Here is a 12,157-nt window from a genome sequence, read left to right on the forward strand (position 1 = left end):
CAAGGGAACAACATTCACCACCCTCCAATCCTCCGGTACCATTCCCGTGGACAACGAGGACATAAAGATCCTAGCCAGAGGCTCAGCAATCTCTTCTCTTGCCTCGTGGAGCAGCCGGGGGAATATTCTGTCAGGCCCCAGAGACTTATCTGTCCTAATGTATTTTAACAACTCCAACACCTCCTCTCCCTTAATATCAGCATGCTCCAGAACATCAACCTCACTCATATTGTCCTCACCATCATCAAGTTTCCTCTCATTGGTGAATACCGAAGAGAAGTATTCATTGAGGACCTCGCTCACTTCCACAGCCTCCAGGCACATCTTCCCACCTTTATCTCTAATCGGTCCTACCTTCACTTCTGTCATCCTTTTTTTCTTCACATAATTGAAGAATGCCTTGGGGTTTTCCTTTACCCTCGTCGCCAAGGCCTTCTCATGCCCCCTTCTTGCTCTTCTCAGCCCCTTCTTAAGCTCCTTTCTTGCTTCCCTCAATAGACCTATCTGATCCTTGCTTCCTAAACCTCATGTATGCTGCCTTCTTCCTCCTGACTAGATTTTCCACCTCACTTGTCACCCATGGTTCCTTCACCCTACCATTCTTTATCTTCCTCACTGGGACAAATTTATCCCTAACATCCCGCAAGAGATCTCTAAACATTGACCACATGTCCTTAGTATATTTCCCTGCAAAAACATCATCCCAATTCACACCCGCAAGTTCTAGCCTTATAGCCTCATAATTTACCTTTCCCCAATTAAAAATTTTCCTGTCCTCTTTGATTCTATCCTTTTCCATGATAATTATAAAGGCCAGGGAGCGGTGGTCACTGTCCCCCAGATGCTTACCCACTGAGAGATCTGTGACCTGACCCGGTTCATTACCTAGTACTAGATCTAGTATGGCATTTCCCCTGGTTGGACTGTCCACATACTGTGACAGGAATCCATCCTGGACACACTTAACAAATTCTGCCCCATCTAAACCCTTGGAACTAATCAGGTGCCAATCAATATTAGGGAAGTTAAAGTCACCCATGATAACAACCCTGCTATTTTTGCACCTTTCCAAAATCTGCCTCCCAATCTGCTCCTCTGTATCTCTGCTGCTACCAGGGGTCCTATAGAATACCCCCAATAGAGTAACTGCTCCCTTCCTGTTCCTGACTTCCACCCATATTGACTCAAAAGAGGATCCTGCTACATTACCCACCCTTTCTGTAGCTGTAATAGTATCCCTGACCAGTAATGCCACCCCTCCTCCCCTTTTACCTCCCTCTCTATGAAGAAAGGTTAAGTTCATTAAGTTGGGACTTTTCTCATTTGAGTGACAGAATGACATGACTTGATAGAGGTCTATAACATTCGAAGAAGCAAGACAGAGTGGCTATATATCTCCTTTTTCCCAGGGAGGCAGTGGCCACACCAGAGAACGCATGCTTAAGGTGAGTGAAAATTAATGGGAAATGTCAGAGGAAGGTCTATCACACAGAGAGTAGTAGGTGTTTGGAATACACTGGCAGTGGTGAAGGAAGAGGTAGATACTTTAGGGACATTTAAGAAACTTAAATTTAAATTTAGGAGACATTTAGATAGGCACATGGATGTAGGAAAATGGATTATTATGGGCCATGTAGGAGGGAAGGGTTAAGTTGATCTTAGAGTAGTTTAAAAGGTTCAGCACAACATTGTGATCTGCTGGGGCTGTGCTGTACTCTGCTATGCTTTAAAAAAGTTTCAGCTGTACATGGGCAAGCAGAGTGAGTGGGCTGCAACATGGCAGAAAGAGGACAATGCAGAAAAATGTAAGATGCTGTTTGGATTACAAGACTTCAGTTATAGGTAGGGACTGAATAGGCTGGATTGTTTTACATGGAGTGAAGCATCTGAGGGTTTACTTGGTAGAGATAGATAACATTGTAAGAGAAAGAGGGTAGAAAATCAGAATGCTTTCACTGCCAGAGCTGATAGAATCATATACAGTGAAGTGACATTTAGATGGGTAGTTAAATAGGCACAGCATTGAAGGATGCTCTGTAAAGCAGGGAAATGTGACTGGTGTAGACGGTCAGCATGAACATGAGTGGGCTGAAGAACCATTCTGTTCTGTGTTTACCACCTCAGCAGAAAATATGTGTGTTTTTTTAAAACTTGGTTAGTGTTGACATTCTAAAGGATCAGAGTTTCCTTGTACGTCAGTCACTGAAAACTGAGGAGCAGGTAGAACATGAAGTTATGATGGTACGTTTGATGTGCTAATTAATCCAGAACCTAACAACCTCTGTTTTAAATACAGTATACCCAATGCTTCGCCTTCACAGCTGTCTGTTGCAATGAATTCCACAGATTCACCACCCTTTGGCTAAAGAAATTCCTTTTCATCTCTGTCCTAAATGGATGTTCCTCTATTCTGAGTCTATGTCCTTTGGTCCAGGACTCGTCCACTGGAGGAAACATTGTCCCCACATCAACTCTATCCAAGCTTTTCAATAATTGATAAGTTTCAATGAGATCGTCCCTCATTCTTCTAAACTCCAGTGAGTACAGGCTCAGAGCCATCAAATACTCTTTATATGTTAACTCTTTCATTCTTGGAATATTCTCGTGAACCTCCTTTGGACTCTCTCCAATGCCTTCACATCTTTTCTTAGATAAAGTTCCTTACACTGCTCACACTACTCGAAGTGTGGTCTGACCAGTGCCTTATAAAGCCTCAGCATCACATCCTCACCCTTATATTTTAGTTGTCTTGAAATGAATGCCAACATTGCATTTACCGTCCTTACCACCAACTCAAACTGCAAGTTAACCTTTAGAGAATGCTGCATAAGGACTCCCAAGTCCCTTTGGACCTCTGATTTTTTAATTTTCTCCCCGTTTAGAGAATAGTCTGTGCCAGGGGTCGGTAACCTTTTTGCCTCTGTGGGCTGGATGGCATATTAATGAGTGGACGGTGGGCCAGATAAATGCCATAAAAAGAACTTGAAATATCAGAATTATCCATTTAAATACATCTAGTTATGTTTTGTCTCAAATTAACGCATGCCTGAATAATGCGTGCTAGAAAATCATTTGTGCTTAAGGTTGCCTACCCCTGGTCTGTGCCTTTACTCCTTCTCCCAAAGTGCATGACCATACAGTTCCCTACACTATATTCTATCTTCCACTTCCTTACCCATTCTCCTAATCTGTCTCACTCCCTCTGCAGACTCTCTGCTTCCTTAACACTACCTGCCCCTCCACCTATCTTTGTATTGTTCGCAAACTTAGCCACAAAGCTGTCAATTCCATCATCGAAGTCATTGACATATTACGCAAAAAGAAGCGGTCCCAACACTGATCCCTACGGCACACCACTAGTCACTGGCAGCCAACTAGAAAAGGCCTCCTTTATTCCCAATCTTTGCCTCCTGCTAGTCAACCTTCTGTCCTTACAGGCTTTCCTCACCTATTGGCATCAGTTATCCATCTCCCTTTTAATTTCTGTTGCACTCTCTATCTGCTCTGTACTCCAGAGGGCTCTGGTTTTAGTTTCCTTACATTTGTTAGGCTTTTGCAACCATGTTCCTAAGAAGTGCTGAATGAATCGGCTGTCTTGGTTTCCTTCTGAGATTCTGTTCATCACAGAAGTAAGACTGTCATCAAATGGATTCACTCTATGTTACAGCAGGAAATAGATGAGAGCATTGGGAATGCTGTGGGTCATTTTGCTTTCCATCATCAGCAAAGCGATGAAAGGTGTCATTAAAAATGTTGACAAGTAATCCAGAGGACCAAGGCCGCATCTCATTGCAACAAGAAACTACCAATTTGTTATAAAAAAACAAAATCTGTTTACTTCACTAATGTCCAGGGGAGAAAATCCTTGCACAGTCTGGCCTGCATGTGGTTGACTTTTAAATTTTATGGACTTTTAAATCCAGCAAGTCATTCAAGTTGCATCAAAATCCTGTATTTAAATGGAGAAGAATTAATACTGGAGGGGTCACCTGGCATCAGTGTGGACATGGTGAGTTTATTCCCATGTAGGGACCTTGCAAAGATATGGGGACAAGTGTCTGAAACAGATCAGCTGTCCTACAGACAGTTGAACAACAGCTTGACATAGCCTTATTAATTGAATTATATAAATAGCGTGTTAGACTCCTCCATTTGGAGAAAATCAGAATCAGGTTTAATATCACCGTCATATGTCGTGAAACTTGTTAACTTAGCAGCAGCAGTACAATGCAATACATGATAAATCTTTTTTAAAAAAACTGAATTTCAGTGATTACATATATTTATATTAAATAGTTAAAATAAGTAGTACAGAACAGAATTTAAAAAAAAATAGTGAGGTAGCGTTCATGGGTTCAGTGTCCATTTAGAAATTGGGTAGCAGAGGGGAAGAAGCTGTTCCTGAATTGCTGAGTGTGTGCCTTCAGGCTTCTGTACCTCCTTCCTTACAGTAACAATGAAAAGAGGGCCTTGTGCTGGGTGGTGGGGGTTCTTAATGATTGACACCTCCTTTCTGAGGCACTTGAGCTGTCCTGGATACTATGGAGACCAGTACCCACGATGAAATTGACAAGTTTTACAACTCCCTGCAGCTTCCTTCAATCCAGTGCCGTAGCCTCCCCTCCCCCCCGCCCCCTCCATACCATCCTGTGATGCAGCCAGTCAGAATGTTCTCCATGCTATATCTGTAGAAGTTTTTGAGTATTTCTTCAAACTCCCAATGAAATATAGCTGCTGTCTTGCTTTCTTTATAGCAGACATCCCACCCTGCAAAAACTCATTTCAGGGAGGTAGCACAATCACCCCCCCCCCCCCGCAACTCCATATCTTCTCCCCCCCCCCCCCCCCCCGGTCAACCTCCAAGGGTGTATGTATACAGGACATTTGGTTATGAAAGAACACAAAAATTTATTTGATCACATATTGAAACTATTTATACACATACATATATATAATTCCTTGTTGAGTATTTTGTTGCAGTCTCAATGCCAATAGCTAAATGCTAACGCAAATAGCTTTTCTATTTCTTTTGGAAACGTTCCTTGTACTATGATGTGGCTTGTTTGGCAGATTTGAACATTTTGTCGGAAGTCTCAACCTCATAGAATATGTACTTATATTATCATGGAGTAGTTTTTTTATTCTATTATAACTTTAAGCAAGTCTACAAGGAGTTTGGCCTCATCACGCAGGACATCAATAGAGTAGCTCCTTAGCAGCTAGCCAGCTAGTTTAAATAACGTTAGCTATGCTAATGAACGAATGACACCTGTTAAACTCACCTCAACGTGTCTTTTACAGTCATTTAACCCACCGTGGGCAATAAACATAGAAACATAGAAAATCTACAGCACAATACAGGTCCTTCGGCTCACAAAGTTATGCCGAACATGTCCCTATCTCAGAAATTACTAGGCTTACCTATAGCCCTCTATTTTTCTAAGCCCCATGTACCTATCCAAAAGTCTCTTAAGAGACCCTGTCGTATCTGCCTCCACCACCGTGGCCAGCAGCCCATTCCACGCACTCACCACTCTCTGAGTAAAAAAACTTACCCCTGACATCTCCTCTGAACCTACTCCCAGCACCTTAAACCTGTGTCCTCTTGTGGCAACCATTTCAGCCCTGGGAAAAAGCCTCTGACTATCCACACGATCAATGCCTCTCACTATCTTATACACGTCTATCAGGTCACCTCTCATCCTCTGTCGCTCCAAGGAGAAAAGGCTGAGTTCGCTCAACCTATTCTCATAAGTCATGCTCCCCAATCCAGGCAACATCCTTGTAAATCTCCTCTGCACCTTTTCTATGGCTTCCATATCCTTCCTGTAGTGAGGTGACCAGAACTGAGCACGGTACTCCAAGTGGGGTCTGACCAGGGTCCTATATAGCTGCAACAATTACCTCTGAGCTCCTAATCTTCTTAACCACAGAGTCAACCTGCGCAGCTGCTTTGAGCGTCTTATGGACTCGGACCCCATATTCTGTCATTATATTTGACCTACCAAAATGAACCACTTCACATTTATCTGGGTTGAACTCCATCTGCCACTTCACAGCCCAGTTTTGCATCCTATCAATGTCCTGCTGTAACCTCTGACAGCCCTCCACAACACCCCCAACTTTTGTGTCATCAGCAAACTTACTAACCCATCCCTCCACTTCTTCATCCAGGTCATTTATAAAAATCATGAACAGTAAGGTTCCAGAACAGATCCCTGAGGCACTCCACTGGTAACTGACCTCCATGCAGAATATGATCCGTCTACAACCACTGTTTGCCTTCTGTGGGCAAGCCAGTTCTGGATCCACAAAGCAAAATACCTCCTTACTTTCTCAATAAGCTTTCCATGGGGTACCTTATCAAATGCCTTGCTGAAATCCGTATACACTACATCTACTGCTCTTCCTTCATCAATGTGTTTAGTCACATCCTCAAAAAATTCAATCAGGCTTGTAAGGCACGACCTGCCCTTGACAAAGCCATGCTGACTATTCCTAATTATATTATACCTCTCCAAATGTTCATAAATCCTGCCTTTCAGGATCTTCTCCATCAACTTACCAACCACTGAAGTAAGACTCACTGGTCTATCATTTCCTGGGCTATCTCTACTCACTTTTTTGAATAAAGGAACAACGTCCGCAACCCTCCAATCATCCGGAGCCTCTCCTGTCCCCATTGATGATGCAAAGATCATCGCCAGAGGCTCAGCAATCTCCTCCCTCGCCTCCCACAGTAGCCTGGGGTACATCTCATCCTGTCCCGGTGACTTATCCAACTTGATGCTTTCCAAAAGCTCCAGCACATCCTCTTAATACTTACATGCTCAAGCTCTTCAGTCTGCTGCAAGTCATCACTACAATCACCAAGATCCTTTTCCACAGTGAATACTGAAGTAAGGTATTCATTAAATACCTCTGCTATTTCCTCTGGTTCCGTACACACGTACCTACTGTCACACTTGATAGGTCCTATTCTTTCACATCTTATCCTCTTGCTCTTCACATACTTGTAGAATGCCTGGGGGTTTTCTTTAATCCTGCCCGCCAAGGCCTTCTCATGGCCCCTTCTGGCTTTCCCAATTTCCTTCTCAAGCTCCTTCCTATTAGCCTTATAATCTTCTAGATCTCTAACATTACCGAGCTCTCTGAACCTTTCGTAAGCTTTTCTTTTCTTCTTGACTGGATTTATTACAGCCTTTGTACACCACGGTTCCTGTACCCTACCATAACTTCCCGGTCTCATCGGAACAAACCTATGCAGAATTCCACACAAATGTCCCCTGAACATTTGCCACGTTTCTTCCATACTTTTCCCTGAGAACATCTGTTTCCAATTTAAGCTTCCAATTTCCTGCATGATAGCCTCATAATTCCCCTTACTGCAATTAAACACTTTTCTAACTTGTCTGTTCCTATCTCTCATCAGTGCTATTGTAAAGGAGATGGAATTATGATCACTATCTCCAAAATGCTTTCCCACTAAGAGATCTGACACCTGACCAGGTTCAGTTCCCAATACCAGATCAAGTACAGCCTCTCCTTTTGTAGGATTATCTACATATTGTGTCAAGAAACCTTCCTGAACACACCTAACAAACTCCACCCCATCTAAACCCCTTGCTCTAGGGAGATGCCACTCGATATTTGGGAAATTAAAATCTCCCATCACGACAATTCTGTTATTATTACACCTTTCCAGGATCTGTTTCCCTACCTGCTCCTCGATATCCCTGTTACTATTGGGCGGCCTATAAAAGACACCCAGTAAAGTTATTGACCCCTTCCTGTTCCTAAGCTCCACTCACAGAGACTCCGTAGGCAATCCCTCCATGGCGTCCACCTTTTCTGCAGCTGTGACACTATCTCTGATCAACAGTGCCACACCCTCACCTCTTTTGCCCCCCTCCCTGTCCCTTCTGAAACATTTAAAACCCAGCACTTGAAGTAACCATTCCTGTCCCTAAGCCATCCAAGTTTCTGTAATGGCCACCACATCATATCTCCAAGTACTGATCCACGCTCTAAGCTCATCCGCTTTGTTCACAACACTCCTTGCGTTAAAATAGACACATCTCAAACCTTTGGTCTGAGCGCGTCCCTTCTCTATCACCTGCCTATCCTCCCTCTCGCACTGTCTACAAGCTTTCTCTATTTGTGAGCCAACCTCCTCTTCCCCAGTCTCTTCAGTTCGGTTCCCATCCCCCGACAATTCTAGTTTAAACTCTCCCCAGTTGCCTTAGCAAACCTCCCCGCCAGGATATTGGTCCCCCTGGAATTCAAGTGCAACCCGTCCTTTTTGTACAGGTCACACCTGCCCCAAAAGAGGTCTCAATTTCCAGAAATCTGAATCCCTGCCCCCTGCTCCAATCTCTCAGCCACGCATTTATCCTCTACCTCATTCTATTCCTATTCTCACTGGGTGGCACAGGCAGTAATCCCAAGATTACTACCTTTCCGGTCCTGCTGTCAACTTCCTTCCTAACTCCCTGTAGTCTTTTTTCAGGACCTCTTCCCTTTTCCTACCATATGTACTAATATGTACCACGACCTCTGGCTGTTCTCCCTTCCACTGCAGGACTGCAGGATACCTTGGACGTGATCTGAAACATCCCGGATCCTGGCACCTGGAGGCAAACTACCATCCGAATTTTTTTTCTGCGTCCACAGAATCCCCTGTCTGACCCCCTAACTATAGAGTCCCCTATCACTGCTGCCTTCCTCTTCCTTTCCCTACCCTTCTGAGCCACAGGGCCAGACTCTGTGCCAGAGGCACAGCCACTGTCGCTTCCCCCAGGCAGGTTGTCCCCCCAACAGTACTCAAACAGGAGTACTTATTGTCAAGGAGTACATCCACAGGGGTAATCTCTAGTACCTGACTCTTCCCCTTCCCCCTCCTGACTGTTACCCACTTGTCTGTCACCCGTGGCCCTGGTGTGACCACCTGCCTATGACTCCTTTCTATCACCTCCTCGCTCTCCCTGACCAGGCGAAGGTCATCGAGTTGCATCTCCAGTTCCCTAACTCGGTCCCTTAGGAGCTGCAGCTCGACACAGAAGTTTCAACATAGAAAAGTCACTGTTGCAAACAGTGCAGTGAGCAACACTGTCATTATTTTTGACCTCTATTAGGCAGGGGTACACTTTAGTGTAGTCTTGGGTGAAGTAAGTTTTATATTTTCTTTTTTTTGGAACACACTGCCATGGCGCTGCAGGACGCTAAACTGAACTGATGGAAAATGAAAGAGAGAGAGAGGTCGACTGTAAAGCCTGCCCACAGAGGAAACTGATAGGTCTACTTAGCACAAAGAGAGACCAATCAGGATGCTGTCCCTGTCACTCTCTCTTTATGTCTGTCACGTGCTCTCTGTCTCCCTCCCCCTCCCTCAAAAAAATCGATTTCTGGGATATTGTATATAATTTGTGGGCGTCGGGTAGCCACTAACAATATGCGGGAGACTCCCGGAACTTCTGGGAGAGGTGGGATGTCTGTTATAGCTGCATCGATATGTTCAAACCAGGTTAGATTTTTAATGAGATATTGAGAGATTGCTCCCTTGTCTTGCCGTTTCCACAATCAGTTCTTTGGTCTTACTAATGTTGAGTGCAAGTTTGTTGCTGCTACACATCTTTTCTGGCTGGTATACTCACTCCTTTATGCCCTCTCATCTCCTTCTGAGATTCTGCCAACAGTGGTTGTATTATCAGCAAGTCTACAGATGCCATTTGAGCTGTGCCTGACTACACAGTCAAGGGTATAGAGAAAGTAGAGCAGTGAGCTAAGCAGACATCTCTGAGGTTGGGCCAGTGTTGATCCTCAGTGAGGAGGAGACATTGTTATCAATCTGCACATAATGTGGTCTTCCGGTTCGGAAGTCAAGGATGCAGTTGCAGAGGAAGGTACAGAGGCTCAGTTTCTGTAGCATTTTGATCAGGACTGTAGGAGTGACTTTAGCAGTTGTCAGCATCATCTAAAGAAGTTCCATGGCATCAGGAAAATCACTACTCACTGTTCTCCCCCAGCTGTTGAACCCAACTTGGAAGAAACTTTGAAAACGGGGACACCGGATGCACTGTAGATCGGGCCTCAGCTAGCCAGAGAACATGATCCAATTTTGGCCGACCTCTCTGTATAGCTGATGCTCTCTAGTCCAAGCAAAGTCCTGATGAATTTGTTCTGCATCCTTCAACATCCTTCATTTAATGGAGTGACCAGAATTCTATTCTATTCTATTCACAAATTGTCAGCAAATGAAGCACCTCATATGTGTATGCAACTGAACTAGATGACATTTGAGCATGGATTGGTAAGTGGCAAGTTGTGATTTTACCACAAAACTGGCAGGTGATAATTGCAGCACTGATGCAGTTGTCAATTGGTGCATGAGTTGGGAGGTATTACCGGGAAAGACTTGGAACGTGGATTGTTCTATGTAGCCAACAAAACGGTAGGCACAGCTGGGGCCCATATGGGTGCTCATGACTGCCCCTCAAGCCTGGAGAAAGTGGGAGGAGCTGAAAGAAAAGTTGTTGAGGGTGAGGATCAGTTCTGCCAGGGCAGCGAAGGGTGGTGGTGGAGGGGAGCTGGTTGGTTATTTTATTGAGAAAGAATTTTCCCAATATATTTTTTCCTCTAACTGGACTCTCTACCCACTGTTTCAGGAACCCCTAGTGGATGCACTGCAGAAGTCCCAGCCCATTTAAGCCTTTTGCATTAGCCACAGAAAAATTGTTTGCTAGAGTTGAAACATCTGAATTTGTTGATTGATAACAGCAAAGCACTGAAGATATTGTCATTATATTTATTGACAAAAAATTGCAGATATTATGTAACTGTCATTATAGTTTTATTTTTGTATTAAATACTTGAAGAAAAGTGAATAATCATCATTCAAGCATCATACTTCATGAACAATTTTGTCTAGATTTTCTGTAGTTGTATATGTTGTGGGTACAGGGCCAGACTTGTTTGGTTAAAAGTATATAATTTGCTTTCTGTAAAGTCATTTTGATTTGCTATTTTGTTGTAAAACAAATTATACAATTTGAATATTAAAAATTGTGTTTCCATTTTAGGAGGGGATGATCACAAGGGAAATGGTACAGATGCTTTTCTCTGATGATGTTGAACAGCAGCTAGTGACCACTCAAAAGTTTCGTAAATTGCTTTCTAAAGGTAAGAGTGCTTCAGAGGCTTTTCTGTTTTCAGATGGATGATATTATAATTGCTAACCAAATAGCACATTTAAAAAAAAATGCAAAGCTCAAGTTAGATATATTATCGAGGTATGTGTACTCAGTGGTGACTACACCTCTACACCTCAAACACGAAAAAATCTGAAGATGCTGGAAATCCAAATAACGCACGCAAGATGTGGGAGGAACTCAGCAGGCCATATGCTGCCCAGCCTGCTGAGTTCCTCCAGCTTTCTTGTGGGTTACAGCTGTACACCTGCTCGTTAATGCAGACATCTAATCAGCCAAATATGTGGCAGTAACTCAATACATAAAAGCATGCAGACATTGTCAATAGGTTCATTTATTTTTCAGACCAAACATCAGAACGTGGAAGAAATATGATCTAAGTGATTTTGAACATGGAATAATTGTTGGTGCCAGACAACGTGGTTTGAGTATCTCAGAAACTGTTGATGTCCTTGGATTTTTATGTACAACAGTCTCTAGGGGTTATAGAGAATGTTGTGGAAAAACAAAAAGGTCTAGTAAGCGGCAGATCTGTGGGGGAGAAAACACTTGCCATAGAACATAGAGCAGTACAGCACTGGAACAGCCCCTTTGGCCCACATGTTGTACCAAACCAGCTAAAAATTAAATCAAACATCACTAAGCTTCCCGGCTGAGATATTGGTTCCCTTCCATGTCAGGTGTAACCCGTCCCTCTTGTACAGGTCACCTCTTTCCCCAGAAAAGGTTTCAATGATCCAAGAACTTAGAACCCTGTCCCCTGCACCATCTCCACAGCCACTCATTCAGCCGTGCTATCACCCCATTCCTTCCTGCACTAGCCCATGGTACCAAGAACAATCTGGAGATTACTAGCTTGGAGGTTCTTCTCTTCAGTTTCTTTCCTAACTTTATATACTCATGGTGTAGGACCTCTTCCCCTTTACTGCCTATGTAATTGGTACCAATAC

At 43.6% G+C, this 12,157-nt stretch overlaps 1 protein-coding gene across 1 annotated transcript in view; it reads left to right on the plus strand.

Moving 5' to 3' along the window:
• The window catches only part of LOC134338907 (importin subunit alpha-7), an 85,045-nt gene that overhangs the window by 23,178 nt on the left and 49,710 nt on the right, over positions 1–12,157 (plus strand). Inside the window, exon 4 of the mRNA XM_063035088.1 lies at positions 11,079–11,178. Within this exon, the coding sequence (XP_062891158.1) occupies positions 11,079–11,178 (100 nt within the window). The remainder of the gene's footprint in view (positions 1–11,078; positions 11,179–12,157) is intronic.

Source organism: Mobula hypostoma, chromosome 28 (genome assembly GCF_963921235.1).
Source record: "Mobula hypostoma chromosome 28, sMobHyp1.1, whole genome shotgun sequence".
Lineage (NCBI taxonomy): Eukaryota > Metazoa > Chordata > Chondrichthyes > Myliobatiformes > Myliobatidae > Mobula > Mobula hypostoma.